The 13,382-nt window shown below is 35.8% G+C and overlaps 1 protein-coding gene across 1 annotated transcript; it reads right to left on the reverse strand.

Moving 5' to 3' along the window:
* Positions 1–710: 710 nt before the first annotated feature.
* Positions 711–4,018, reverse strand: LOC137388770 (uncharacterized). The gene is made up of 2 exons (XM_068075220.1): positions 3,927–4,018; positions 711–1,863 (listed from the first exon to the last, which is right to left on the reverse strand). The coding sequence occupies exons 1-2, from the start codon at positions 3,980–3,982 to the stop codon at positions 711–713; spliced, it is 1,209 nt and encodes a 402-aa protein (XP_067931321.1). The 5' UTR covers positions 3,983–4,018.
* Between the last annotated feature and the right edge of the window lie 9,364 nt (positions 4,019–13,382).

Here is a 13,382-nt window from a genome sequence, read left to right on the forward strand (position 1 = left end):
GATATGAGCAAATTATCAATGGACTTCTCTTCTGATCAGTGACTATTTTTCTATAAACAACCCTCCTGCTTTTGTACTTTTTCCTTATTTAACGATTGATTTTTGAGCGTTTTGAAAATGCTTGAACTGTGCAACGTTTACTTCGATTTGCTTTTCTGATTTGATTTGTTTGCAGTTTGAATAAATATATCACTGTAATTGCACAAAATCTAATATGAAAGTTCCAATTTACACACTGCTTTCTATTCATTAATCACCTTTTAATTTACGTTGAAAAACAATGCTTTTGGCAGCTTTTTCAAGCACCTAAAGGGTTTCTATTGCCAACATGGCCAGCCAATGTAATGCAAACAGTGCAAAATTGCTACGAACACTAACAGTGTCTTAGCGCTAACAGCTTCAGCAGAAAACACCAAAAGCATGGTGTCCATATCGCTGTTTGTCTCATTGAGAGGCACGATCTGTGTACTCGGGTCTTGGATGTGATTTCAATACTTGAAAGCACATTTGACTCAAAATTTTGAAAGTAATGACTTTATCTTGTTCTAGGCAAAAAGATTTTTCTTTTCATATATTGGACAATTATTTGTTTCCTGTATAACTACTAACCGTAAAAGCTGCCACCTACATCAATGGTGAACAGTGGGAAAGAACCATAATTACCATAACATCATTAAAAAGCAAGCAATACTCGGAAGCTGCAGATTAGCCTATAAGGACTTCAGTACAACTTTCTCTCTAGTTCGTATATGCCTCATATTGGAGTGTAACTGGCATTTCAAGAATCCGTTGACTTTATTCGACAAGTACTTTTGCATAGTCGGAGAGTAAAAGCTGTTAAGAGTTTCTTTTGACAGCTTGGGGCAAAGGCACACCGGTTGTGAGAATGGAACAAAACTCTTGTCAACTCGATGAATTTTTGCAGGAACATCGAGTTTCAAAGAGTCTTTTCTGATTGGCCGAGATTGGAAGCTTCCATTCCTAGAACTCGATTGATAGTCAACACCCTGGTTTTGATTGAAAACTTCATTCATATTTTTTACTGTTGAAAGGGGCATGGGCGGTTTGTCAACATCTTTTTTAAAATATTCCTGCTCATCTGGTATGAGCGTACTAGCCTTTCCTGTTACTTTCCTACTACCTATGACCAAATCATCTTTGTATATCGTTAAACGTTGACGATTGGAACGCTTGGAGCTGGGCACACGCTCAGGAGGAACGCTGAGAAGTGTGTCATCTTTCATGTCGTTATGATACTCTTCATCGTCTGATGACAATTCATCGCTGTCATCCTGTTCTTCACTCGCCATGGCTTTTACTTCAACTACCTCGGGAGTTCGCGCTCTAGCTACTGTCTCACTTTTAGCAGTCATACCAGATGATGTAGTTGCGGTGCCGACCGAACATTCGGATGGAGTAGAAGATGTATGGCTGCTATCCTCAGCCCTGTATTTATGGGGATTGTAGTCAGTTTCACTGTCAATAAACCCCATCCTTTTTAAGAACTTCGGCTGAGAAAATTTTGCTGCTAAATCTTCGTAAGAAAATATTCTATTTTTAGCACCGAGATGAATAAGAGAGGCATTCATGGGTCGAACGGTGTTCCAAGACGGTTGAGTTGACTTGCTTTCAATTTTTTCCACAGGAAGTGATTTGCAATTTTCATAGTCTTTGGGGTTAAGCGTTCGTGTCCTTGACCACTGGTTGTATTCGTACGCTTTTATCATTGTGATTTCTCTAAGTAATTCAGGGTTGTTAATCATCCGCTGACAATAGGTATCGATACGTTCAACTGCTCCGCTTCTTAGCTTCACATGAGAGTGGCTTGGGTAGAGGTTTTGTAGTATCGCTCCATCTCCTAGCCTGGGATACACAAAATCAAATCATAAGTTCGCGGAGGTTGCTGTGTGCTAATAAAGACAGTTTTATGTCTATTAATTTTATAAGCTTCTTTTGAGCCATATATTACGGGTTTGCAGGAAATTTTCTCATAGGAAGTTATCTCTCTTATACCTTCTTGGAAGCAACATTGTCTGCATTTACTTTCATGCAAGGGATAATGGCTGCAAATGCCGTAAAACCTCTAATTGAACGCCATGGCACTCTATTTTTCAACTATTCCTCTAAGGTGGCATTCAATTAGAGGCATATTCAGAACAGTCAAGAAAAGACCAGCAAACACCAAGTTAGTTTTTTTGATTGTTTTGGCTGCTGCCTCTTTTCTGTTCAGTTAATGCTATTCCAACCAAGGTAGATGCAGGTATTTGTAGAACAAAATGTATAGCTAACCCCACAAGCATTAGTGTTTATTGAACTAAAGTGCCATAATGCTTTACCATTTCAAAAAGTAAAACACCTTACTAAGTCTGTATAGTCAGCTAAGACTTTTCAATGAATCTTGCGAATACCACAAACCATTACTACAGGCTAAATTGTGTTTTCAACATTGACTTAGTTTTATGAGATGGCACTACGACAATGATTCGATTGATCGACATATGGAAACACATTGGTGCTTCAAAAAATAGTAGATGTACTACAAGTTTTTGTGACTGGCCCAAAAATGTTTTGAACCTGGTCGCATCTGTGTACTCTACTTACGGGAACACGCCGACCAAGCTTGCTAAGGTGTCCATACTGATAGGAATAAAAATTATATTATGCCTAAAACAGAAATTTATGTACATTGCTAATACTAGTTTATTCTTGGAGATTTGGCTGAGGTTGGCCATTACCAAGTTTCCATACAATTTTACCATAATGACACACCTCCATATGGCGCAGCGATGTCATCATGGAAACAGCAGTGTTGCTCTCATTCTGTTGCGATTCAGTGGAGCTGTATGAGAGCAAAAAACTCAATGATGCGGAATTTTGTGCCATGGAAATGGTCAGAGGGTGGGATAGGCCGCGTGAGTTCCCATATACGTCGCAAAGCACCGACAACAGCACCACAGGCTATTAGTTCAGCGCTGTTCAAATTTCGCAAAAGGCCGCAAGCAAAACCTTCCCGAAATGTACTGTACAGGTGAAGGTCACCATTATTGAAACGGCATGGCGAGCGAACATTACATTTGATTACGCGATTACGTTTAGCGATGCAGCCTATATGTAAACATATGTCGCCGAGCCTAACGCCGCAAACGTTTTGCTGCCAGAGTCTCACAATCGATATGGGAACCAGGCTTAGCGACCAACAGCGATGCATTTGTGAATGCGCATAGGTCTAGCTTTCTTGTTTCTTCAAGTGCAGACATATGCCTTGACACAAAGTGTTACCCAACCATTGCTTTATAATAGTGCCCCATGATAACATGATCTGATTGTCAGCCCAGCATATCACTTCAGAACTTGCGTACCCAGTTGTAGCTACTTTATCTCTGTATGGAAACTTAGCAAGTTCTAGATAGACACAAAAGCCACTTGTAGGTTGCACACTGACTGTACACTGATATTTTGAGTATGATGAGTTTTTGGTTAGTTGCTATGATTTTGTGTGACTGCGTTGACAAAACAACATTACTACATAGAACAACATTACTACATAGAACAACATTACTACATAGAACAACATTACTACATAGAACAACATTACTACATAGAACAACATTACTACATAGAACAACATTACTACGTAGAACAACATTACTACGTAGAACAACATTACTACGTAGAACAACATTACTACGTAGAACAACATTACTACGTAGAACAACATTACTACGTAGAACAACATTACTACGTAGAACAACATTACTACGTAGAACAACATTACTACGTAGAACAACATTACTACATAGAACAACATTACTACATAGAACGCTGATCAAGAAAAATCTAAACTTGTGCTGTAAATTTTTTAAATTCTGCTCAAACCATTCTAAATATAAACTAAACATCCTAATAACAGAATATCCAAAAGGTACCTGATTTTAGCGCATGAACCTGCTGGGTCCCAGGTATATCCACTTTTTTGCATCATTCTGGCATTGGCAAGGCGGTCAGCGAGTGACACTGTTGACTGCTCATCTGCGGTAGCCATTCTGTTGTTGTAGAGCGGCCCAGAGTATATGGACACCTGTGTAAGGTTAGTTGGCAGCATATGAGAAATATCCGGCAGCACAACAAGGTGCTCTGCATAAGGCTATGTAGAGGATAGTTTTAAACTTTCATGAATAATGCTAAGTTGGCCATTTTTTAATTTCTAGTTTTATCTTAATCAAAAAATCCTAAACAAATTTTTTATTGCTGGCAACCAAATATGCTTTTTTATGACACTGTCATAAAAAAGACTTTTTTCTCAAAGTATTTAGGATAAAAAAAACTTTGTTTGGGGTACAACTGAGCCATTTTCTAACTTTGGTAACAGAAAAACTTTCGAAAACAAGTTTTGAAAAGCATATTATTTTATAAACCAAAAGGTAAATAAGAGCAAAACAATTTTTTAAATTTGGTTGTTTTTTTGTTAATGTCACAACGGCATTAGCAAAATTAGTCATTTCAAACCACCAAAGCTGTCAGACTTTCTGTGAAACGCAACAATCAACTCAAAGCTAACTGTGTTTATACAGACATACTATTACAAGGGTACAAACTGAATACCTGATTGATTGAAGGAGTCGTCGAGCAATCCACTTGTTCTCGAACGCCGAGTTCTACCTGCTCCTTTGTCGACTGGCAGCTAAAACACGTACAAGAAAGCACATGCATAATTATTGGCCAAGTTATTGTTGTTTGCGTAATGTCCACGTAATGACATGGAGAATGAACTCTCATCGGTTGATGGTAATGCAGACGACTGTGGAGTTGCGAGTTCAATCAATACACTATTGAAGAATGACAAACGATACGCAACTGTGAAGGTGTTCTGAAAATTGATTTTACATATTGCAAATCTACAAGCAAATAAAAAGAAGACGTCAGTCGATAAATGTTTGTATATTGCCACTATGTTCATATTTGTCTAAGATAACATAACAAAAGACCTGACAGGAATAAATTTACAATCACAGCAAATGATATAGGATGTAAAGCACTGGCTATATAACAATTAGCTAGTGCTAACACAGTGTGTTAGCACTGGTGTGTTAGCCTGCAGTGCTAACATACTCTGTGTTTACATTCATGACATCATGGGATAAATGTGTTTATGAAATCCTGCAAATTGTCTCACAGACAAAAATTTGATATTGCTATCTATAGATGGTTGATAATAATATCAGCAAATGGCAACATCTTAGGAGTTGACAAACTGTCTATAAAAGTTAATACTTTACATGGCTTCTACGCTATGTACTGCTGCAGACATCATGTGTTTAGTAAATGTGGTCAATAGCATTGATGCTAGGATTAGCAGATTCATGCTTATTTGAAAAACTTTTGCATTGCTAGCTTCTTATTGACCAATTGTGTTAGTGCTGTACCCACCTTTTAGCATTTTAAAACTAATTAGTAATAGTTAGCTAGCTTACTTTATACATATTTCTTTCAACAATTGTTATAAATATTAGTATTCATTATTCCACACATATGACAAACATCATTTGTTTGTCTATTCCGTGACACCAACATACTGCATCCACCATCATATGTTTCAGTTTATAAACTTTCTGTTACAACAACCTTCAATTCACTATCCTGACTCACTAACAATATTATTAGGTTACCAACTTTTAAAAAATTTCTGTTTAACTCACTTAGTACTTCCTAATTTTTGACTTGTCATAGTTGTTTTTGACTTGTAATGAAAAATGTAATTCCTGTTGATGGCTTATACGAATGCCAGTAAAAAAGTTATATATATACATAAAATATGATGAAAAATTCATAAAGAAAAATAATTAAAAACTAGTTGTAACGCATAACTAGAAAAACAACTCTGTTTGAAATTAAATTATTGCCAATAAAGTACTAATTAAAACAGCTTTGAATTGGTACTTTCATGTAGACAGAACGACTATTATAATAAACTAATAATTCAGTAATGAGGATTGTGAAGCAAAGGCTACTATAGATTACATGAGTACTAACACATCTGCTTGATGTTTGTTGCTGAATATCTATGTCTTTGAGCCATCTAAATTTGTTACTGATGCAAGTCTGTGATCCCTGACAATTATCAACTGTAATTAATCCTGACGATGGCAGACAAAGCTAAGCTTGATGACCCAATATAGCTTTTTCTATTGCAAAATTCATGACTTATTGGATGCTCTGAGCTTCTAAGAGGTGAATGGAAAACTGAGTCAAGATTGTACTACGGAAATAATTAAAAATAAACCAGAACCTGTCAAATAGCTTATGGAAAAATTGTGAAAGATTTTGACCAAAAACCAGTAATTAGTCTGCTGAAAAGCATTTTAACCAATTACATTGCTGACTCAAGCAGCAGGTTATTGTGATTGGCTGCTGTATCTGTATGTACATATGTATGTATGTACAGATGTATATATGTACATATGTATGTACATATATTCGTAAGTTTTTGAGTATGTACATACATATTTATATACATACATATGTATGACATACACATGTATGTACATACACACACATAGGTAAGCATGTATAAAATTTTATTGGCATTGGTCCTCATCAAAAAAATGATGTTTTTCATGATATGCTGTACCAAACATACAATGCGGTGACCAGACCTAAGGCTATGGTTTTGATATTGATTTTAAATTTGCTCAAAGACCAAATATACTTTCTCATGGCAGAACGTTCAGCCTTCTGTTGATGAATATTGCAATGTTGAATAGTAGTGAAGAAAGTGGAAACACCTGCAGCCTTGTGCCACACACTACACAGTATGCGTATTAAATAAGCTTTGTTTCTTCAACTCCGCCTTCTGGTCACTGACACTGTTGTACAGGTGAGTGCTGATATATACATTAGCAGGCATATTGGATATATCTATTCTTAACTAAAATCAATTTACACTGTTATTATATTTAAGTATATAACGTACATAGATCTTTAGCATTTAGCCTAATGTAATGCTCAGCAAGGTGTCATTATCTTCTCAAGGGATGTCATAGTCTAATGAGGCCAAGCAAATGCGGCTCTTATACAACCTTTCTAAACCATTTCTAGAGTTATGAGACGTTTATGAAAGTTGATATTTTAGAGTTCCGATTTTTCTAAAACTTTCATACTCCGATATGTTAGTGAAAGTCCTAATTAACTTTTCATAGGACTTGTTAGGTAGAAATGTTAATGTTATTGGTAATAGACTCAGTATATTTAATACTAGTCCATACAGGGTTAATCTACAATTAGTAGGTCTATGGCCTAAACTAGCATTAGACTATTAGGACTATACTATGCTAGGACAATCTATAGGCATAGATTGTCCTAGCATAGTATAGTAGTAGTGTAGTCTAGCATAGTATAGGACTAGTGTAGTCTAGTATAGTGTAGTGTAGTATAGTCTAGAATAGTTAAGTATATTCTAGTGTAGCCTAGCATAGTCTAGAATAGTCTGTGTAGTCTAGTGTAATCTAGTATAGTCTAGTGTAGTCTAGTATAGTCTAGTATAATCTAGTGTAGTCTAGTATAGTCTAGTATATTCTAATACAGTCTAGTGTAGTCTAGTATAGTCTAGCATAGTCTAGTATAGTCTAGTACAGTCTAGTATAGTCTAGTATAGTCTAGTGTAGTCTAGTACAGTTTAGTATAGTCTAGTATAGTCTAGCATAGTCTAGTGTAATCTAGTATAATCTAGTATTGTCTAGTATAATGTAGTATAGCCTAGTATAGTCTAATCTCGGTGTATTTACAAGTAATGTTTTCTGCTATCGGGATAATATTTTTATCTCCTTCCAAAAAGTTGCTAAACAGGTTAAAGTTTTGGACCAATGGAACCAGCACCAATCATTTTATCAAATTTTTTTGGTGCAGTATACAGTCAGTTTGAAATTTGAAAAATGTGCATTCGCAATATACACGCATTGCTGGGTTTCAGGTAATGCGTCATGGAAATAAATGCACAATAGATCGAAGCGGGCAGTTCGTAGCAGGAATATAGTTGCAGTAGCAGTTGCAGTAGCAGTTGCAGCCCGAATCTGTGAAGGCTGGTAAAAGTTCCTCCTGATCAAAACTAAGAAATGCCAGCAGTTGCTTGTTAGGTCCGTGAAGGGGAGACAGTCAGACAGGTATTGGTGGTTCAGTACCAATTTGTTAGCCAGCTTGCACTTTGGGTGCAGCAGTTAACAAAGCAGGTGTGGCAGCTGCAGGGCAAACAACTCGGCTCTAAGGAGGAGGCCCTGACCAAAACAATCTTGTGCTAGAGCTGCGGAGAACGAAGGAAAGTCCAACAAATATGTCTGAGTAAGAAGAACACAGTGAAAGTAAGAAGAAACAACCAGGAGCCGCAACAATAGTGCCAGCTACTACTTTCGCAAAGGTCACCACCACTCGCAACCCTCGCAACAAATGCGCCGGCTAGCTGATTGGACTAATAGAGCCAGGGTAGACACTGGCGCGGAGAACTTCCAAAACAAGGGGTGAAGTGGAAAGGAAGAAACCTCCCATAGCGATCCACAGTTATCACAACGCTCTGGAAAGGTTAAGATCATGCTTCTGGACATAACCCCAACTGGAGGATAATAGAATCAGTGGGCCCACCATTGACTATTTTAACCAAAGCAGATAAGAGTGAACCAGACCGATGGGCAACAAGAAAAGCTGTGCCAGCACCCTCTACTGGAAACCTGCCTTAAAAGTTGCAGGGTTGGCTCCAGTTTACCAACCGCCTATATGGGCAAACGATGGATCCAGCATGACAAAAGGCTCAGCATGTTGGGGTTTAGTTTAGAAATTGTTGCAGAGTTTGCACTCTATTAGAATGATATACTAGTTACATATGCAATTATCATACAAGACTGAATATTACTAAAAGTTTTCTACCGCAAACCTATGTTTATCATTTTTCATATTAATAGCTTGACCCAAGCCACAACGAATGCTGATTTAAAATAAATGCAATTTAACAATAATGTGTCATAATTTATAAACTACATATAGTTCTGCTATCTTTCTATTTAGCTTTTTGTGAGAAATGCTAAAATGCACTTTGTTACTAACTTTATATTCAACAGTGAAGAGAGTTTTGTAGACGACTCATGAAAAATTATGCGTATAGTCTTCAAGAAACAAACGAACAAATTCCAAGCTTGTCTAGTTTTATTATCAGCTAAAATGCTACTAGAAAGTATATTCAACTCGAGGTATGTTCAACTCAAGGTATGTTCAACTCGAAGTATGTTCAAATCAAGGTACATGTATGTTCAACTCAAGGTATGTTCAAATCAAGGGCTAAGGCCCCAAAATCAAGTGCCCTCTAAAATGGCCAAAATAAGGGTCCTTAGATTTACTGTTGTGAATGTGATGTTGGAAATTGGAGCCTTGTAAACTATTTAATCTAGCACCTCCTAAATAGTATCAGTAATAATAATCTATTTTACATAAGAAGTACATACCGCCCACAGTCGTGCTATGGTTTAGTGCGTATGAACAGGAAAAGGGGAAATGTGAAGAGGTAACTAGAAGTCATAAATTCTCTCGTAAAATCGGTGAAACAAACATTCTCATCGATGAACATACACGTCAGTAGAAACTTTAGATATTTTATGCATTGTTCGCTATTCTTTCTTTCTTTTTAGTTTGAGTCTATTAATTTATAATAGCCTCAGATCTTTGAAGTGATACAATAACTTTAAGATTTAACCAAAGAGTTTAACAGCAAGAGTTGAAAACTCATATTCTACTTTTTAAAATCTTTTTCATCAACAGCTCATTAGAAATCATAATTTTTAACAAACTCAATCAAAATATTTGTGAGCAGAAACTTGAAATGTTTTATGAATTGTTTTTTATTTTTTCCCCTTAAATTGAGTTTGTTAATCTAGAATAGCCTCTGATCTTTAAAAGGATAAAATTACTTTAAGATTAGATGTAAAATCTAACAGTAAAAGTTGAAAACCGATACTTTACTTTTTAAAATTCTCTTTACTAATAGCAAATCATTCATTAGAAATCACATTATTTATCAAAAACCCAGGCGCACACAGATAGTTTTGATCTACTCAACTAGATACAGCCTAAAATAAAGCAATACAAACTTTTGTGAGGACTCAAGCTCAAGAGATGAGAAGCGCTTTATCCTCTGACTGACTGAACCCCTAGCTAACAAGTACTCTAGTACAGTGAGATGCCTTCCTGTCTCCAGTACACCTCTAGGGAGTCGTTTACTATAGCTACGTTCGATAGATAAGTACGATGCGCATCATCGCTGCATTGTTAAAATACAAGCATAGACTATTAGTCTACAACGATGAATGATAATTATTATGTGATGTACAATTATTGATATAATCGCTGCCTGTGCTATTAATAAACTCGTGTTCTACTCCATTTCTATTTTCCCAGGAAACTCTGGTTTATTTCAATATGCTCAGTGAGTTAAAAAATTACAATGCTCTGCATAAAACCCATTAAACCTTTGCGTAAATTCATCGATTTTGAACGGTATTGAAAAGGTACAGATATTAGCAATCAGGGTAAAGAGTCATATACATATAGGGCTATAAAATAGGCTGGGGAATTGTTTACATAAGATTTCAGAGAAGAATAACGGGCAAACAGTTTGCAGGCCATTTATACCGATAGGTTTATTTGCATGATAGTTAGTACAGCAAACTGCACTGCTAAATACAACACTTTTCTGAAGATTTTAAAAGGCCTGTTAAATTTAAGGCTGTGCAAATAGATATATGCTTTGGTATCAGTGGATACGTGTGTAGGAAGAGAAACTAAATAGTGATCCTATAATAGCTCTTTGAAATTTGAATGCATAAAATGTTAGGCCGAAAGATAAACAATGTTAAAAAAGGAAATATGATACTGTTACGTCTCATATTTCTTTTTGTACACGTAGATATAGTAATAGCTTAAGATTAACTGTCAATATATCTCTAGCAGAGCGAGCTCAAATCATCAGCCATCTGTGAGACAAGTCTCTGGCTCGAGTGTTTTTCCTCTGATATGGGTTTCCTTGCAATTCGAAATGACCTATACAAGCGAGTTGAGTAAATGACATACATGTAGTTATACAGAGTTATACCATATACTTAGAAGGCTGAGTTGTTTGTGTCAATAAAAGTTACTCAATGAGACACAATTTAACCCTTTGATTGTTAGTTCGATTGTTCCTTATTTCAACTTTTAATTTTACGACAAACGTAATACTATGCAGGCTTTAAAATGCTTTCAGTTACAAAAAGTGTTTCAGGTTTAGTTAACAAAGTGCTATAATCAAAGCTTTGCATAGTTAAAACCATCATAGCAATTTTTATTAAGCTTTGAGAAGACCTTATTAATTGTGTATACTCTCTTAAGCAGAACTCAATACGAGTGAGTAAAGGCAATGAATAAACAGAACAGAAGACAATGCACCTAGCCAACGTATCTACAACAAGATGACACACGCTTTACCTACCTGGAAGAACAGTCTGCTGTTTGCGAATCTTGTATAGGGCTCAAGGATGTACTGAGATCACCGCTGGAGATACTCGGAAGATGTAGCCTTCTGAACAGCTCATTGATCATCATAGGGCTAGATACAAGGTCATAGCTAAGGTCAGCCTCTCCTTTACCATTCTCCATATCTGTAGTATATCACAATTCTAGAGAATGACTCCATCTTATTGATCTAATAAATAACTATGCACAACTAGTTTGGCAAACGAAGCAGGTGCTTTGAGCGATACAAACTGGAACTCCTCCGTAAACACAAAATTATGTAAGCAACCTCTAGTTTTGCAAACATATATGACAGGCTAAAGCTATTGACACTATTCAGACAGTCTTCAATTAACGGATGACAGCGATAATTGCTATAGCGATATTGATCTTATCTCTAGAAATGTATTCAAAAGATTTCTGGAGGTTATGAAAAAGAAGCGTGACATTTAGAAGGAGAGCATCAATATTTATCCGTTACTCATTCTGCAATACACATAGTAATTCATCTTACCTTAGTCAATCTAGGACGCTGTATACAACAACTATGCTACTCCATAACACCAACTGCTCTGGCTCAATAAGGCAAAAGTTGATTTAGGATAGAGTAAGTCTATGACACTATTTGTACGCCTCTGTTATTACGAGATATAAACGGCTCACTCATAAAAGCGCTAGCTACCGTATCTTTTGTTAGCCAACTGAAAAGCTCATTGTGAGTTGTGTATACCCTCTGAGCTATCGATCTTGAACTCCATCGTACTGCCAATTAGTTTAGAGAACTCTAGGTTAATTTAGAACTAATATATACAAATACTTGAAGAATATTTATGAGTGAGAAGTGTGCTTGTAGTTGTTCCCAAATATATGCACAATTATAGCCTAAAAGGGTTGATTATGCAATACTAATATATAAGTGTTTTGAAGTACATATGGTTGATGCAGTGCTTATATAAATAAGTACATATGGTTGATGCAGTGCTTATATAAATAAGTACATATGGTTGATGCAGTGCTTATATAAATAAGTACAAATAATATTAAAACATACTTGTTGATTATGTTCCCTTTTCAGCAATTTAAGTTACGTAGAAATTTATCTATTTCTCAAGCTCTGAAATGCATGAAACTTTTGTGCAGCGGAAAAGGACAAAAAAATTCTTTAAAGCTAATATTCTTTTATCTAATATGCAAGTATACATAAGTATATATATTTCATGAACTTATCAAAAACAGTTTTGCTTATTTGTTTGTCTTGTATAACAGGTTGTCTTATCTATTATATTGTTTCTTAGACTGAGGAGTACTTGTTCTCGTATGACCCTCAACTTGAAAACTTATATTTATTTAAAAGATATTATTTTATATAGTTATATATACTTGCATATATAATTAACTAGATTGCCAGAATATGTTAATGATACTTATTAATTTCAGGATTAAGTTTCTTTCTGGTATCATTACAGGTCTGTTTTTTTCAGGTGATTGGTTGTGATATCTACAGTCACCACCATTTACCTGAAGAGTCCAAAAGCAGGAAACAGACTTGCAGTGACTCCAGAAAGAGGCAACAACCTGAAAATGATAAGTATTATTAACCTATTTCAACACTATAGCTAATTATAACACTCCACACTTTTTAGAAGGTAGAGTGCTGTTAGCATATAGTATATATGCTAACAGTATAGCAAATAGCGCTGTTAGTACATTTATATATAAATATAATATATATAACTAGAAATTCCACTGTCATACAGCCCACGACCAAAGTGATATTGGAAAAAAAGAAAGGGTACTGATGGTTGAGAAATGCAATATTAGCAGTCAAATAGGATAACTGCAATGGTAGCTGTAATGTA

This window comes from Watersipora subatra, chromosome 2 (genome assembly GCF_963576615.1).
Source record: "Watersipora subatra chromosome 2, tzWatSuba1.1, whole genome shotgun sequence".
In the NCBI taxonomy this organism is placed as follows: domain Eukaryota; kingdom Metazoa; phylum Bryozoa; class Gymnolaemata; order Cheilostomatida; family Watersiporidae; genus Watersipora; species Watersipora subatra.

What these genes read in the sequence shown, in the direction of transcription:
- LOC137388770 (XM_068075220.1), bottom strand. Translation starts at nt 3,982, where the DNA reads ATGATGCAAAAAAGTGGATATACCTGGGACCCAGCAGGTTCATGCGCT. An exon ending in GGTTCATGCGCTAAAATCAG is followed by an intron (nt 1,864 to 3,926) that starts GTACCTTTTGGA and finishes TGTGTATCCCAG; the next exon opens with GCTAGGAGATGGAGCGATAC.